This window comes from Phyllostomus hastatus, unplaced genomic scaffold, assembly GCF_019186645.2.
Source record: "Phyllostomus hastatus isolate PE091 unplaced genomic scaffold, TTU_PhHast_1.1 phas_contig_1, whole genome shotgun sequence".
Taxonomy (NCBI): domain Eukaryota; kingdom Metazoa; phylum Chordata; class Mammalia; order Chiroptera; family Phyllostomidae; genus Phyllostomus; species Phyllostomus hastatus.
In genome coordinates this window covers 9,635,693-9,652,114 of record NW_025333498.1, presented here as the reverse complement: position 1 = coordinate 9,652,114, position 16,422 = coordinate 9,635,693, and the positions used below count along the sequence as shown (strand labels likewise).

Below are 16,422 nucleotides of genomic sequence, written 5' to 3'. Positions count from 1 at the left end.
GTGATTTACCAAGGGACAGGCATTTGATGTGGTTTGTTAGGTATACTTTATTTTCATCTTATAAAGCATAGCATGTGGATACCAGAAGTCTGATTGAAAGGAAGTAAAATCAGTGGAGCAATTAAACATTAACCAGGTGGGGGGCAATTATGCTAAACTTATGTAAATACTTTTAGATTATGTATAAGTAATTATGTTTTTCAGAGTAGTTGACAGGGCAAAAATTAGATTTCTTATTTGTTTGAGACCTAATTTTGATTTGTCTTTTTTAAAGGTCACAATGGTTATTTCATTTACGCCTTCATTTAATTTCTTGCTTGAAGGTTGTTACATGATGTAGCATGAATAAAGTGTACCATCTTAATGGTAATACAAAACATAAAAAAGTTATATTGGCTTCAGATTTTATACCAAAATGCTTTTTTCATCTTTTGTATGTTAAAGGCATGTCTTTGTTGTAAAAACTAAATTTATTTAAGAGTATTTTTGACACCTTCCCCCCGCTAAATAAACTACCCTCTTAGATACAGGCAACAGTATGGTGATTACCAGAGGCGAAGGAGAGTGGGGGATATAGAAGAGAGTAAAGAGGGAGTAAATGGTGATGGAAAGAGACTTGACTTGGGGTGATGAACACACAGTACAGTATACAGATGATATAGTATAGAATTGCACTCCTGAAACTGTAATTTTATTAACCAATGTCATCCCAATAACTGTAATTAAAAAGAGTATTTCATTTTAAATTAACCTCATTTTAGAAATGGTTGTACCTATTAAATGCATCTGTGATGAGAAAAAAAATAATTGTTAAGTGTATTATAACATGGATGCAGTTGGATGTTCATTTCAGTGATTTACTTTGTATTCTCTTTTAAAAAATTAAACACAAGCTCAGTTTTAAAAGTCAGATAAATCTGTAGGATGGAGCTATGTAATATACTGGGATTCTATTTCTTTCTTGTGTACCTTTGTTTTCTCTAGAGCTAATTGTTGCATATAGACTTTTGCTTGATTGCTTTAAAAATACTTGAGTATGTGTTTCTCAAGCTTTCTAGGAGCTCAGTTGTTTTATAGCTTGTTAACTTGATAACTGGACATAAGCATTCAGTTGTGAGCACCTTTCCTTGTTTTCTAGTAGCGTCTGGGATAGTACTGTGAATTAAATAGAATCTTTAATGAGCCTAATAGATCTGAGGTGATCTGAAACATATTTTTTTCCTGACAGAAAGGCTACATAAATTAGATTAATGGTGATTTCTAAATTTGAGCCCAAATGAAATAAAGGATTCAAGTTGTATAGAATAATTAAGAGGGAGAATTTTGAAGTTCTTAGGTGACCATAATATTTTTCTCCTTAGCAATAATCACATTGTTGCATTGTATTTTTAGTTGATTGATGCTTTGAACTTTTGATCCTCTTGAGGGTGTAATTTTGGTTTGGCACATTATTCCTAGAAGTCCTTTTGACTTGACTCTGTATATATTTGCACTGTTAATGCAAAAGAATAATTGTACCAAGTGTATCATTTATATTGAAGTTATGTATTGTTAAAAAACATTAACTTTTTTGAGTTCTTGTCTACTGTTCCATTTGATTCTTTAAGTTACAAGTAGGTCTTGTGTTGCAGGTTCATTTATGGATGTAACTACAGAAAACTAACATTCATTTATTACAGTTTTATTGAGATACAATTGACATGAAACTGTGTAAGTTTAAGGTACACAGTGTGTTGATTTGATGCACTTATATATTGCACAATGACTATAGTGTTAACTAACACCTAATTACCATTTGTTTTTTCTGGCGAGAACATCTAAGATCTACTGTATTAGCTTTCAACTATCTAATACGGTGTTATTAAGCATAACACAGCATGTAATATAGATTCCCAGAACTTACTCATCTGATGACTGGAAATTTATACTTTGTGTGAGATCATACAGTAATTGTCTTTCTCTGAGTGCATTCACTTATCATGAACATCATGCCCTCAAGGTCCATATTGTTGAAATGGCATGATTTCCTACACATTCATTTATTGACGGACACTTACGTTGTTTCCATATCTTGCTTATTATGAATAATGCTGTAATGAACATGGGAGTGACAGTATCTCCTTAAGATCCTGCTTTCATTTTCGGTGGCTATACCCAGAAGTGGGATTGCTGGATCATGTGATAGTTATTTTTGTTTGCACTAGCAGTGCATAAGGATTCCTTTTTCTTGTAATCCTTGCCAGCACCTGTCTTGTCTTCTGATGATGGCTATTCTAAAAGATGTGAAGTGATATCTCATTGTGCTTTTGATTTGTATTTCCTTGGTGTTAGTGATATTGAACATCTTTTTTTTTTGTACTTTTTGGACATTTGTATATCTTTGAAAAAACATTGTTACTGTAACCATTTTTAAAAATTGGATTGTTTTCTTTGCTGTTGAGTTGTAGTAGTTTCTTAAAATATTTTGGATATTAACCCCTATCAGATGTATGGTTTGCAAATATTCCATTTGATAAGAATTGTTTTTCATTTTGTTGATGGTTTTGTAGATGGCTTTAAGAAGTATGGACATTTTAATATTTTTTTGACCCATGAACACAGAATTTTTCCATTTGTTTGTGTCTTTAGTTTTTTTATCTGAATCTTGTAGCTTTCAGTATAGAAATCTTTCACCTCCTTGGTTAAATTTATGTTAATTGTTCTTGATGGTATTATAAATGGGATTTTTGATAAATTTCTTTTTCAGATATCTCATTGTTAGTATATTAGGATTTTCTATATACAAGATTATGTAAGATTATATCATGTGTAAACAAAGACAGTTATACTTCTTTCTTTCCAATTGGATGGCTTTTGTTTCTTTTTCTTGCTTGATTGCTCTGGTTAGGACTTCCTCCAGTACTATGTTGAGTAGGAGTGATGAGTGGGTACCCTTTTTCTTCATCATGATCTTAAAAACTTTCAGTCCTTTCTCCATTATGTAGGGCGCTAGATGTGGGCTTGTTGTATATAGCCTTTATTATGTTGAGGTATGCCCCTTCTGTACCCAATTTGTTGAGAATTTTTATCATGAAAGGATGTCGTATTTTGTAAAATTCTTTTTTCTACATTTATTAAGGCGATTGTATAGGTTTCTTTCATTCTGTTAATGTGGTATCTCACATTTATTGATTTGAGTGTGTTGACCTGTTCTTGCATTCCAAGGATAAATCCTGCTTGATTATGATACATGATTATTTTAATACGCTTTTCAATTTGGTTTGCCAATATTTGTTGAGAATTTTTGCCACCATGTTAATCAGCAATGCTACTCTGTAGTTTTCTTATAGAGTCTTTATTTGGCTTTTGAATCAGGGTAATGGGGCCTTGTAAAATGAAAACTAACATTTATTGAACCTCTTAAACATGTTCTCTCAGTTAATCATCAACTATGTTGGATAGGATATTTTATATACATTTTATGTTCCTGATATGTAAAATGGATATAGTATTTATTTCTCATACAATTGCTTTTAGGATTAAGTATGAACATATATAGTAGTCCCCCCTTATTTGCTGGTTTGCTTTCTACAGTTTCATTTACCAACAGTCAATCCAAAAATAAGGAAAATTCCAGAAATAATTTACACATTTTTAAATTGAGTGTTTTAAGTAGCATGATGAAATTTCCCCAGTCCCACTCTCTCATGCTCAGGACATGAATCATCCCTTTGTCCAGTGTATCTACACTGTATATGTTATCCACTTTGTGTACAAGTAACCTCTAATTACTTAATGATGGCTCCAAAGCGTAAGGGTAGTCATGGCAATTCATATATGCCAAAGAGAAAACACACAGAACTTTCTTTAAGCACAAGGAAGAATATATAAAATGATGTTTTGAGAGAGGGCACATTCACATAACTTACTACAGTATACTGCTATAATTGTCCTATTATTTGTTGATAATTTCTTATAGTGCCTAACTTACAAATTCAACTTTATCATGGGTATGTATGTATGAGAACAAATATACAGTCATGTGTTGCTTAACATTGGGGATATGTTTTGAGAAATGTGTCATTAAGTGATTTTGTTGTGTGAACATAGAGTACGAATCTGGGTGGTATAGCCTACAACTATGTACCTGGGCTATATGGTATAGCTTATTTCTTGTAGGCTACAAATCTGTACAGCATACAGCATGTTACTGCTATTGAATACTGTAAGCAGCTGTAATACCAGTGTAAGTATTTGTGTATCTATATATGTCTAAATATGGAAAAGATACAGTAAAATGACATAAAAAATAAAAAATGGTACACTTGTATAGCCCACTTACCATGAATGGAGCTTGTCGGACTGGGAGTTGCTCTGAGTGAGTCAGTGAGTCAGTGGTGAGTAATTGTGAAGGCCTAGGACATTACTGCACACTACTGTAGGCTTTATAAACAGTGGACACCAGCATCACCACAAACACTTAAGTGCTAATGTGTTACACTCTGATATTACAATGGCAGTGTCACTAGGCAATAGGAATTTTCCAGCTTCGTTATAGTCTTTTTATAGTCTTAAATATTTTAAAGATTTTGTTTATTTTTAGAGAGAGTGGAAGGGAGGGAAAAAGAGAAGGAGAGAAACATTGATGCATGAGAGGTACATCGATCAGTTGCTTCTTGCATGCCCCCAGCCCAGTGGCCTGATCTGCAACCCAGGCATGTGCCCTGACTGGGAATTGAACTGGCAACCTTTTGATGCACGGGCTGGTACTCAATTCACTGAGCCACACTAGCCAGGGCAATAAAATCTTTCCTTAAATCCTCACCCAAGGACATGCTTATTGATTTTTACAGAGGTGGGATGGGGAGAAAAACATCGATGTGACAGAGTAACATTCATCATTTGCCTTTCACATGCACCCCAAGGACTGAACCCACAACCCAGGCATGGGCCCTGACTGGGAATTGAGCCTGTGACCTTTTGATTTAGTGGATGATGCTCCAACCAACAGCCACACTGGCCAGGGCAGCACCATTATAATCTCAAGCAACCACTGTCTTATATGCAGTTTGTTGTTGACCCAAATGCCGTTGTGTGGCATGGCTGTAGTATATATCTCAGGCTTGGTGCTTATACATGGTTTTAGGCATCCTCCATGAGGGTTTTGGAATGTATTCCTGGAGGATAAGCAGGGGACTACTGTATAAGTACTCAATACATGCAGTCATTATCATTAATGCTGTTACTGTTTTTGTTTATATTTTTGTTGTAATATTGGGAGGTAACACTTAATAACTTGCGTTAGTTTGTGACAGTAGTAGAACTGTAGTGTGAACTGACTACAAAGCATATTACTTACTCTTCGCACTACGTGATGTTCTCTGTCAAGGTCAATGATTGGCCCAGGCCTAGTGTTGTTCTTGCCTCTCCAACCCAGTCTAGTTCTGGGCTCCAATTACATGTTGCCTTCCAAAATGCAAGATGTTATGCTGCCTTTCTTCTCTATATATTAAAAATAGTTTTATTTTTGTAATACAGTAGCAGTTAGAACATGAGGCTCTATAATAAAATAATAATCTCCCAAAATAAATTATTGGGGCAGTTTAGTGTTTTTTAATTTTCTTTGACTTGTTTTTAAGCATTATCATGTTTTAAAGATTTTACTTATTTATTTCTAGAGAGAGGGGAAGGGAAGGAGAAAGAGAGGGAGAGAAACATTTAGTGTATGGTTGCCTCTCACATGCCCCCTACTGGCGACCTGGCCTGCAACCCAGGCATGTGCCTGACTGGGAATCGAACTTGCTACCCTTTGGTTTGTAGGCCTGCGCTCAATCCACTGAGCTATGCCAGCCAGGGCTTTTTCGACCTTTTAAGTGTTGTATCTTTTTTAAAAAAAGATTTCATGTACTGTATTTACTTATTTCTAGAGCGGGGGAAGGGAGGGAGAAAGAGAGGGAGAGAAACAGTTTGCAGGGGAAACATTGATTGGTTACCTCTGGCACTCCCCTAACTGGGGACCTAATCCATAAGCCATGCATGTGCCCTGACCAGGAATCGAATTTGGGACTGTTTGGTTTGTAGGATGATGCCAAGCCACTGAGCCACACCAGTCAGGGCTATAATTACATCTTGAGAGTAACTTGATCCTCTAGTCCTCCTTTGTTGTGGGTTAATAGTGTCATTGTGAGTCACTGTGATACAGTACTAGCTTGTTTAAGAGAACTTTTTGTATGGTTCTGAGTTAATCATTCTATTTTTATTAATAGAAAATTAAAACTCATTTGTAAACCTTTTTTCATCTCAGCTTTGGATTTGAATAGTAATAACTTTATTATTCATTTCCTAATAGGTTTGGTCCCTGTAAATTCTTATGTTAGTCATGCACTTATAAGGCACATAGGAGGTATTTGACACAAGATTAGCTGTTACCAAAAATAATGTGTTTTATTGAGAATAAAATATAGTCAAGTAGAGTATAGGAAATTTTGACTCAGATGTAGTTACAAATATTTTTTTTATTGAAAAACACTCGAGAGCTTATGTGTAAATTTCCATCAAAACAATATAGCATGCGGCCTTTCATAAATTCCCTATTAGCACAATATAGTATATGGCCTTTTATAAAGTTTTACCACAGTACCTTCCCCTCCACTCCCATAGAGTCTCTTTTTTATTAAAATATACTTTAACAAATCCATTTGACTATAAACTCTTTGGAAGGACTTAGGGTAATTTTCAACTCAATTGGGAATTCAGAGAAAATGACAAGGCAGCTGGCTGAGCAGAGAACCTTCAGAAAGTTAGTAAATGTGGAGTTTGAGTCATGTGCAAGGTCCTGTAGAACAGTTGTTCTGAGAAATCGAAGACTAAATTGTTTTTAGATTATAGCTGTTGGTACTTGGCATTAAAGTTAAAACTGAGAACTATTTTAAAGTATGTATTAATTAAAGTAATCTGTTTCATATAAATACAAATAAGTTTTTTAAAGTAAATACCTTTTCTATAAGAAAATATTTTCATGAGAAGAGTGACATTGTTTTGTTTTCCTAATCTTAACGTCTTCCTTAAAATACAACTGAAATCTCTTATTTGCTTCTGTATTCAATGTGAATTGATTGAACCACATTAAGTAGTGTCTAGAAAAGTCCAGTGTACTGTCATGAGTGAGTGAGAGTGAAAAAGGCAAAAGAAACTTTAAATTATTATGGAAAAAGTTTTGACTTAGCTGATCCCATGAGAGGGTCTTGGGGACCTGAGGATCTAAGGTCCACTGTGGTACAACTGTTGCTGTAGTAATTAGAGTATTCCCTAGATTAGAGGCTAAGAGCTCATGCTTTGCATTTGATTGCCTAGATTGGCATTCCAGCTTTCTTTCTGGATGTTATTTCACATCACCCTGCTAAATGGAGCTACTAATAAGATCTATCACATAAGATTTTTAGAATTAAATTATATGTAGAGAGAATGGTGTTAAAAGTACTCTGTGAAAAGCTGCCATTTATTATCATTTCACATATTTCGTCCTGTTATGTCATCCTTGCTCACAATTTATCTCTGCCTTCCTAATTCATTTCAGGTAAAAGCCTAAGTCTTTACAGTAGTTTACAATGTTTTTCTTCATAATCTGATATCTTGTTACCTCCCTGTGCTCACCTGCTTGTTCTGACCTCATTGTGCAATCTCCCACCTTACTGTGCAAAACTGGCTTTCTTGTTCTTCATCAAACACCAGTCATATCCTTTATCAGGGATTTTGTACTCATTTTTTCTCCCACTTAATATTCACGTCTTCAGATATTGGCAGGTTTTGCCTCCCATCTCCTTCAGGTTTTTGTTTTAATGACACTTCAGTGAAATTTTTTTTTCTATTGAACTCTTCCACGTATGTATGTGCATACTTAATCTCCCTTCTCTGCTTTATTTATTTATTTATTTATTTATTTAATGCAGGATTGTCTGTTTTATGACATTAGGTACTTGTTTGCCTCTCTTTCACTAGGATTTAAGACCATTCGAAATAGAATTTCTTGTGTGTTTTTTTAGTCTAACTTGTTCGCTACTGTAAATTAGATGCCTGGAATTATGCTTGGTGCATATTTAAGTGCTGAAAAAATATTTCTTTATGATAACTCATTATTTCTACTCCAAACACTGAAGAAAAGTGGTCTCTGCTGCTCAGAAATGTGTGGTCCCAATAGGACAGTGCCTCTGAGATAAGATGAATATGTAAAGCATTTAGTTTGGCATGTTGGATGTATAGCAATATTCATTAATTGGTAGTGGTTATTGAAGGATAAGAAAATAAAGAGCAGAATCAGACATTTCAGATAGAAATGACCGGAATAAAAGAAAATTGTATTCACATCTTAGTGGTCAGGGTAGGGACCATTTAGTGGCAAACTAGAAAAAAAAAGGGGGTAGCACTTTACTGTGGAGGCTAGGCCATTTGGGTTTTGTTCTGTGGGTAATGAGTTACTACATATTCTGAAGGCAGAGGTGCCATGATGAAAGTGGTAGATTTGGAAGATGAATCCATCAGAAGCCTTTGAGGTTGACTGATGATCCTTCTGTTGTAGGCTGAAATGGAAGTTAAAACATTTGGAAAATCATAAGTTACTCTCACTTATTTATGACTTCTCAAATTATGTGATAGTATAAAATTATCATTTGAGGACAGTTGTGTATTTTAAACTATTTATGCAATTGTCAACTTTTAATATACTTTCATTTAAAACTAAAAGCTTTGATTTAAAGTTAACCAAAATGTTTATATTTGTAACTAACTTACAAAATATGCTAATATAGGGCAAAGTATGTTTAGTCCCGCAAACATTGGTCAACCACGAAAGACAACATTATCTCCTGCCCAGTTGGATCCTTTTTATACTCAAGGAGATTCTCTGACTTCTGAAGATCACCTTGATGACACATGGGTAACTGTGTTCGGGTAAGGTTTCTGGATCATTTACCATTAAAGAATAAATAACCCGCTCCTCAATGTTTCATAATGAATTTTATCAAACATACAAGAAAAAAAAAAAGAATTGCAAAGCAAATACCCATATACCCAACACCTACATTCTACACTTAACAGTTTGCTACATTTATTTCATATTTTATTAATTCATCTTTTTTTTTATTGTTGGTATATTTCAGAGTAAGTTGCAGACATTAGTACAGATCACTCTGGTACTTCAGCGTGCATATTATTAACTAGTGTTTACTATTCATTTGTTGTTTCATTATTTGTCTGTTTGTCTGTTCTCAGATTATTTTCTCTTTAGCATATTTGCTGGATATTGCAATGGAGTTGCCCAATTAAGTTTAGGAAGCTCCTTTTTCTCTTTCTAGTTAGTGACCATTTCTCTGCTTATAGTAGGCTGAACTACTTTGGAACTAACAAATTGAATTTCATTTGTGAGAGACTTCTGGCCAAGATGGAGGTGTAGGTAGATATGCTTTGCTTCCTCATACAACCAAAAGAAGGAAAACAACCAGTTTTAAAACAAAAACCAACTAAAACTGCCAGAAAATTAAACTGTGTAGAAGTCTGACAACCAAGGAGTTAAAGAAGATACATTCATCCAGACTGGTAAGAGGGATGGAGATGGGCAGCTGGGGGCAGAGAAGATGCGCAGCAAGGTGGCAGCTGGTGGACAAGGAGGTCCCACAATGGTGTGCAGATAAGCTGGGAGGAACAACTGGGGGTTCCAGCACAGGGAAATAAAACCTCAAAACCTCTGGCTGCAAAAATTTGAGGGGAGTTGCAGTGGCAGGAGAAACTCCCATTCGCAGAAGGAGAGTCCACTGGAGGGACCCAGGGGTCCTGAAACATACACAAACCCACCCGCCTGGGAATCAGGACAAGAAGGGCCCAATTTGCTTGTGAGTATCAGGGGAAGTGACAGAAAGTGGATGAGAGCTGAGCAAGTTATCAAGTGGCATTGTCCCTTCTTTGACCCCTCCCCCACATACAGTGTCACAACGCAGGGTTACCTTGCACCGGTGAATACCTTAGGCTCTGCCCCTTTCAACGTAACAGGTGCACCAAGACAAAGAAAAATGGCCCAAGTGAAAAAACAGATCAAAACTCCAGAAAAGGAGACAGCCAACCTATCAGATGTACAGTTCAAAACACTGGTAATCAAGATGCTCACAGAAATCATTGAGTATGGATGGAAAATAATGGAAGAAGTGAAGGCTATGCAAAGTGAAATGAAAACTATACAGAGAACGAACAGTGGAGGGAAGGAAATCAGGACTAAAACCAACGATTTGGAATAGAAGGAAGAAATAAACATTCAACTGGAACAGAATGAAGAAACACGACTTCAAAAAAATGAGGAGAGGCTTAGGAACCTCTGGGACAACTTTAAACGTTCCAACATCCAAGTCATCGAAGCCAGAAAGGAGGAGAGAAAGAGCAAGAAATTGAAAACTTATTTGGAAAAATAATGAAAGAAAACTTCCCCATCTGGCAAAGGAAATAGACTTCCAGGAAGTCTAGGAAGCTGAGAGAGTCCCAAAGAAGTTGGACCCAAGGAAGCACATACCAAGATACATCATAATTACATTGCCCAAGATTAAAGATAAGGAGAGAATCTTAAAAGCAGCAAGAGAAAAGGAGACAGTTACCTACAAAGGAGTCCTCATAAAACTCAGCTGATTTCTCAAACGAAACCTTACAGGCAAGAAGGGGCTGGAAAGAAGTATTCAAAGTCATGAGAGGCAGGAACCTACAACCAGGATTGTTCCATTCAGTAAAATTGTTTAGATTTAGAATTTCTATTTATTCTATCATTTAGAATTTAAGGGCAGATAAAGTGCTTCCCAGATAAGATCAAGTTAAAGGAGTTCATCCTCTCCAAGCCCTTACTATATGAAATGTTAAAGGGACTTACCTAAGAAAAAGAAGATCAAAACTATGAACAGTAAAATGGCAACAAACTCAAAACTATTATCAACTGAACCTAAAAAACAAAAACAAACTAAGCAAACAACTAGAACAGGAACAGAATCACAGAAATCGAGATCCCATGGAGGGTTTTCAGCAGGGAGGGGGAGGGAAGAGAATGGGGGAAAAGGTACAGGGAACAAGAAGCATAAATGGTAAGTACAAAATAGACAGGGGGAGGTTAAGAATAGTAAAGGAAATGGAGAAGCCAAAGAACTTATATGTATGACCCATGGACATGAACTAAGGTTGGGGGGGCAGATGCTGGAGGGTGGGAGGGTGCAGGGCCAAGGGGGATAAAGAGGAGAAAGAAAAGGGACAACTGTAATAGCATAATCAATAAAATATACTTAGAAAAAAGAGTTTCCTTCGTGTATAAGTACTATGTCACAAGTATATACACATATATTTTCTAGTCAAAGAATATTGACTATTAATAGAAATTGTTTCCAACACATGTAGCTGCATTTCAAATAAATTTTTAGATCAAAAAAGTACTTTACAGCATCTTAGAGATATTAGATCATTTATAGATAAGGAAACTGAGGTATAGATGAGTTGATTTATTCAGAGGTTTACATCTAGTTACTAGTAAAGCTTCAGCAAAATCCAGATCTTCTGAATTTTAAACTGTTTATTTGCTTACACGGTATGTATTATATAAGGCTTGTTTCTGAAAGTGTTATATGTCATACTGATAACTGAATCTCATTATATTTAGTTTTGGGTTAAAAAATATAAAAATACATGAGCTCCTTGAAGGAAGAACAATAAATGTTAGTAGACTTTATATATTTAGTTTATTTGAAAGTTAAAAATTCAAAAGAACATATAAGAATATATAGTGAAAATTTTCCCTTTCCACTTTGGTTCCCAGCTACAATTTTTTTTTACCCTTTAAAGCACTAATTGACAGCTGTATTTTGTGTAGTCTAATAGAGAGATTCTGTGTGTTACTGATTCTGTTTAGGTAAAAAGTAGAACTGTTGCCTTTTCTTGTTTTGCAGAAGTTTGCACTCAGCCCTTTATTCACAGTAATTGGGCTGGATACTTGATTTTTGTGTGTTTGTTTAAATTTTTATATTCTCTCATGAAATGGCTGTTTTTGAATTTGTATGTTCAATACCAAGTTTGTTTTTTAGTTTCAGTAGTAATGGTGTTAATTATAAGATTCCTTGGTAGTTGAGTAATTTACTTAAAGTACTTATGCTAGTCCTTTTCTTCATTTTTAAGACATATACTTTCTCAGCTATTTATTTTCTATTGGTTTTATTTTTTGGTAACCCTCTACATGAGTTTAGTTGAAGGAACTGAAACATTTTCTTCTGAGGAATAAAATATGTTGATCATTTGTAGAGAAATATATCTAAAATACATAATATGTGTTCTTTGATAATTTAACTTTTCCTGCTGACTCAGGGTCTGCACAGGATACCATTCATTGTTTCAGAGTGATTCTTATACAGGATATTGGAATATTTCTACTCAGAGTGGCCCTGAGTCTTAAAATTCCGTTGTACTTTTCAGGTTATCTTCCTCACTTGCAACCATTATTTCTCCCCTTCATTTATATTTTCTGTAGGTCAGCTTTGCTAGGTACCCTGCCTCATTTGTTGTTTTTCTTTGGGGTTAGAAATCATATTCAAGCTTATGTCATATAAAATAAAATTCCAGTCCTTAATTCAGTATTTTACTTACATAGATTTTACTCACATAGATTTTTTTTTAAGATTTTATTTATTTATTTTTAGAGAGGGAAGAGAGGGAGATAGAGAGAGAGAGAAACATCAATGTGCGGTTGCTGGGGGTCATGGCCTGCAACCCAGGCATGTACCCCGACTGGGAATCGAACCTGCGACACTTTGGTTCACAGCCCGCGCTCAATCCACTGAGCTACACCAGCCAGGGTTTACTCACGTAGATTTTAATGTGTGGAGTTTCTAATTTATTTTGGGGACTCAGATCCACCTCCCCAATGCAAGCTCCAGATAACTGTAGTTATTAGCAAAGGAAACTCTAGATTTTCACATCGAAATAGCTCTGTGGTTTGGACTATATAAGTATTAATGTCTTATAAAATATTCAAACCATAGAGAGCTTTATAAAGAAGAAACTAAAAGTCACTTGGAATTTTCCCAGAGTATATGGCTATTAAAATTTTGGTAACCATCCTTTTTAAATGTTTCTATACCATTGACAGTAGTACTGACTTCTATTTTTATTTCAGGACTAAATTTATGAATTTTTAGGTGGTACTAAGTGTACAATGATAATTACTATATAATTTTAAATTTTTTCCCTTTTAATAGCTATAATATGTCTAAAAATTCTCTCTTGCTTTCTCTCTCTCTTACCCACACATACCACCCTTGTAAAATAAATTATGTACAGAATTGCAGCTTTATAATTCTTTTTGTTAGGGCTGTGATATGGCAGAGTGGAATTTTAGAGATTTCAGGGGAGGAATCTGGGAATGGGAGTAGAATGGCTGAGTCAAAACTGATTTGAACATATATGCTTTTGGGTAATGGGCAGTGATAGGTTTAGCTAATAGGGGGAAATAGGATGGTCAAGGTTCCTGTGGTTCTAGATCAGCGATTTTCAACTGGTGTGCCTCAGCAGGCACACTGATGTGCTGCAATAATTTCTGAAGCATGCAATTACCTGTATTTAGTCAGGGGCACCGACCTCTTTTCCCTTAGAGTGTAAAATTTTAAAAAATGACAAATTTATGCCTATGTTTTTGTCAGATTGGTAAAAAAATATATATTTTTTGGTGTGCCGCAAAATTTTAGAAATTAGTTTATATGTGCCATGGGATGAAAAAGGTTGAAAAGCACTATTCTAGACAGTTGGGAGGAATTTATTTTGAAACCCTTGCAAGTAGGGTAATTTGCATTCGTTTTTATTGGGAAAGATGACTGGACAACTCTTTTTTTCAGGTTTCCTCAAGCATCTGCTTCCTATATATTATTACAATTTGCACAATATGGGAATATCTTAAAACATGTGGTAAGGCTTAATTCTTTTCAATTCATGATTTAGGCTGAGGACAGATAAGCTATGAATAGAAGGAAGCTTTGCTGCTGAATTTTATATCTGCTCTTCCTTTTTTCAAAGGTTTCATAGAATATGTTTGTTAGAGTCTGGAAGGCTGGAAGTTGCATACTATTTGTCAAAAATGGACAAACAAAATAAGCAAGAGAACTAAAATTTCAGGCTTTCTCCCACCTCTTTGCTGAATATCATATTATCATTTTCCGATTTGAGCTTGTTTTATTGGGGATAAAGGAAAAGGGAGTTCTTAGGGCTTTTTAGCTTATAGAGAACTTTTTAAAACAAATTATGTTAACTTTGCACAAATTATAAATAACAAGATTTTTTTCTATTACTAGAGATTAATGTATTCAACTCCTACACAAAATCACATGGTGAACACAGTTTTTAAAAATCTCATAGCAAGTATTGATGAGACCTTTTTACTAGAAACAGTTGTCTTTTTTCAAAATAACCAATTCATAATTTTACAAATTATATGAGAAACAGTTATCTTTTGAGAGTTGCTTTGCTTTCAGAGAATATTTACCACATATTCTTTGTATTAGAGAATTGAGAGCCAGATAGAAATTACTGAAATTGTTTAATGGAATTTATGTTGAATCCTACTATATAGCTTTTTACAGGGCATCAAATAACTACTAGAAGCAGATTTATCTTCATATATTTCTATTTTCTAATGTAATACATTACATTTCGATTTTATATTTAAAGAAACAGCTTCATTTTTTGCAGATGTCTAACACAGGAAATTGGATGCATATTCGTTACCAATCTAAACTGCAGGCTCGGAAAGCCTTAAGCAAAGATGGGAGGATTTTTGGAGAGTCAATCATGATTGGTGTAAAACCATGTATAGATAAAGTAAGTCATTGTTTATGTAAGGGAAATGTCTTAATCCATTTGAAGAGCACAAGTGTAAATATTGAGATTATCGGTTATGTCACTATGCTTCACTATGCCTGTTTTTCCTAGTTTGTAAACTGTGGTGATGTTAGAATACTCTTTTCTTGGTAAGCAACTTACCCAGAGTTGTGAAAGATGAGGCCTAGATTCTGTTCTAGGTCTCTTAACTTCTAACCCATTCTTTCTTATGCCAAGCAGCGTCAAATTTCTTTACTTTAAAGGAATGGCGTTATTTCAGAATGAAATATTTCACATAAGGGTTATCTTAAGTGGTGGAAGCTTTTTATTAGGTATTTCTATACTAAGATACAGTATTTAAAAAGTATCATGTATTTATATACTTAAAAAACAATACTGAGTACAACTTAAACTTTTCTTTGTGACTTTAAAGTCATCACGATCATTCTTTAAGTAAATATGTGTGAAATATACTACCTACCATGGACTGTGCTTAGAAATTGTCTACATTGGTGTACAAAGCAGAATGGCTTCTGGTGCTCATAGTGTATATAGGATCGCTGTCATTATTACATTGTGTTGGACCAGAAGTTTGCAGAGGCTAGATGAGAATTTGGCATTACTGGGGACTAAGTAGCATTGGACTTTAATTTCCCCCTCCTCTCAGATTTCCCCAAGGATTCTCTTTTTCTTTCTTGCTGTTTGTTAGGAGATTCTTACTCTTGTGAGTCTGTAGTTGTCTTAAGGATGTTTGAGGTCACTGAAGTTAGATTTCTGGCTGAACATTAGATCTCAAATGCTAGCCAAGAAGCATATATTGTTTTATCAAGCCCAACATTATTTAATATATTAATTAGATCAAATAAAGCATGCATCTTTTAATAAAGTTTTCTTTGTAAATAGGATGTAATAATATGTTTATAAACAGAAAAGTTCTTTATCTTTATTTCTCTAGAGTGTTATGGAAAACAGTGACAGGTGTGCTTTGTCATCTTCATCTCTAGCCTTTACACCACCAATCAAAACCTTAGGTACACCCACCCAGCCTGGAAGTACTCCTAGGATTTCTACCATGAGACCTCTTGCTACAGCATACAAGGCTTCTACTAGCGACTATCAGGTATTTTAAGGATTGGATACATGGATGTACTTTGAAGACTACAGTGCATAGCATGTTTAACAGTTTTATTACATTGATTTATATGCCATTAAATATTAATATTTCCTACTGAAGTGATTGCCTTGATGAAACCTATAAACTTTATATTCTTAAATTTCTTATTTAAAAAATTAGAATTTTCGTGAATTGGAAGCATCCCTTGAATTTTTTAAAAAATTTCTTTGCCATTTTAAAAACATTTTCAGAGTTTAATTTAGTTTTTTAAGTAATCTTTGCATATTTAAAAAGGTGTGGGTTTTTTTTGGTGAACATCTCTGGCATGAAGGAATATTAAAAGCCCTATTAAATTGATAACTAAATCTGATGGTATCACAAATGAAGAACCCTAGGTTCTGTTGGAGTAGCCTTTGGTTATTAAAAGAAAGCATTGACCAGTTCCTATTTCAAAT

At 34.7% G+C, this 16,422-nt stretch overlaps 1 protein-coding gene across 2 annotated transcripts in view; it reads left to right on the top strand.

Annotated features, from left to right (window-relative positions):
• NUP35 (nucleoporin 35) overlaps window positions 1–16,422 on the top strand; it is a 40,894-nt gene that overhangs the window by 19,127 nt on the left and 5,345 nt on the right. For both annotated transcript variants that reach the window (XR_006784788.1, XM_045830674.1), the window contains exons 5-8: window positions 8,784–8,925; window positions 13,875–13,944; window positions 14,725–14,853; window positions 15,809–15,973. Coding sequence is in view for 1 of the 2 variants with exons in the window: in XM_045830674.1 (XP_045686630.1) it covers window positions 8,784–8,925; window positions 13,875–13,944; window positions 14,725–14,853; window positions 15,809–15,973 (506 nt within the window). In the remaining variant the exon portion in view is untranslated. The remainder of the gene's footprint in view (window positions 1–8,783; window positions 8,926–13,874; window positions 13,945–14,724; window positions 14,854–15,808; window positions 15,974–16,422) is intronic.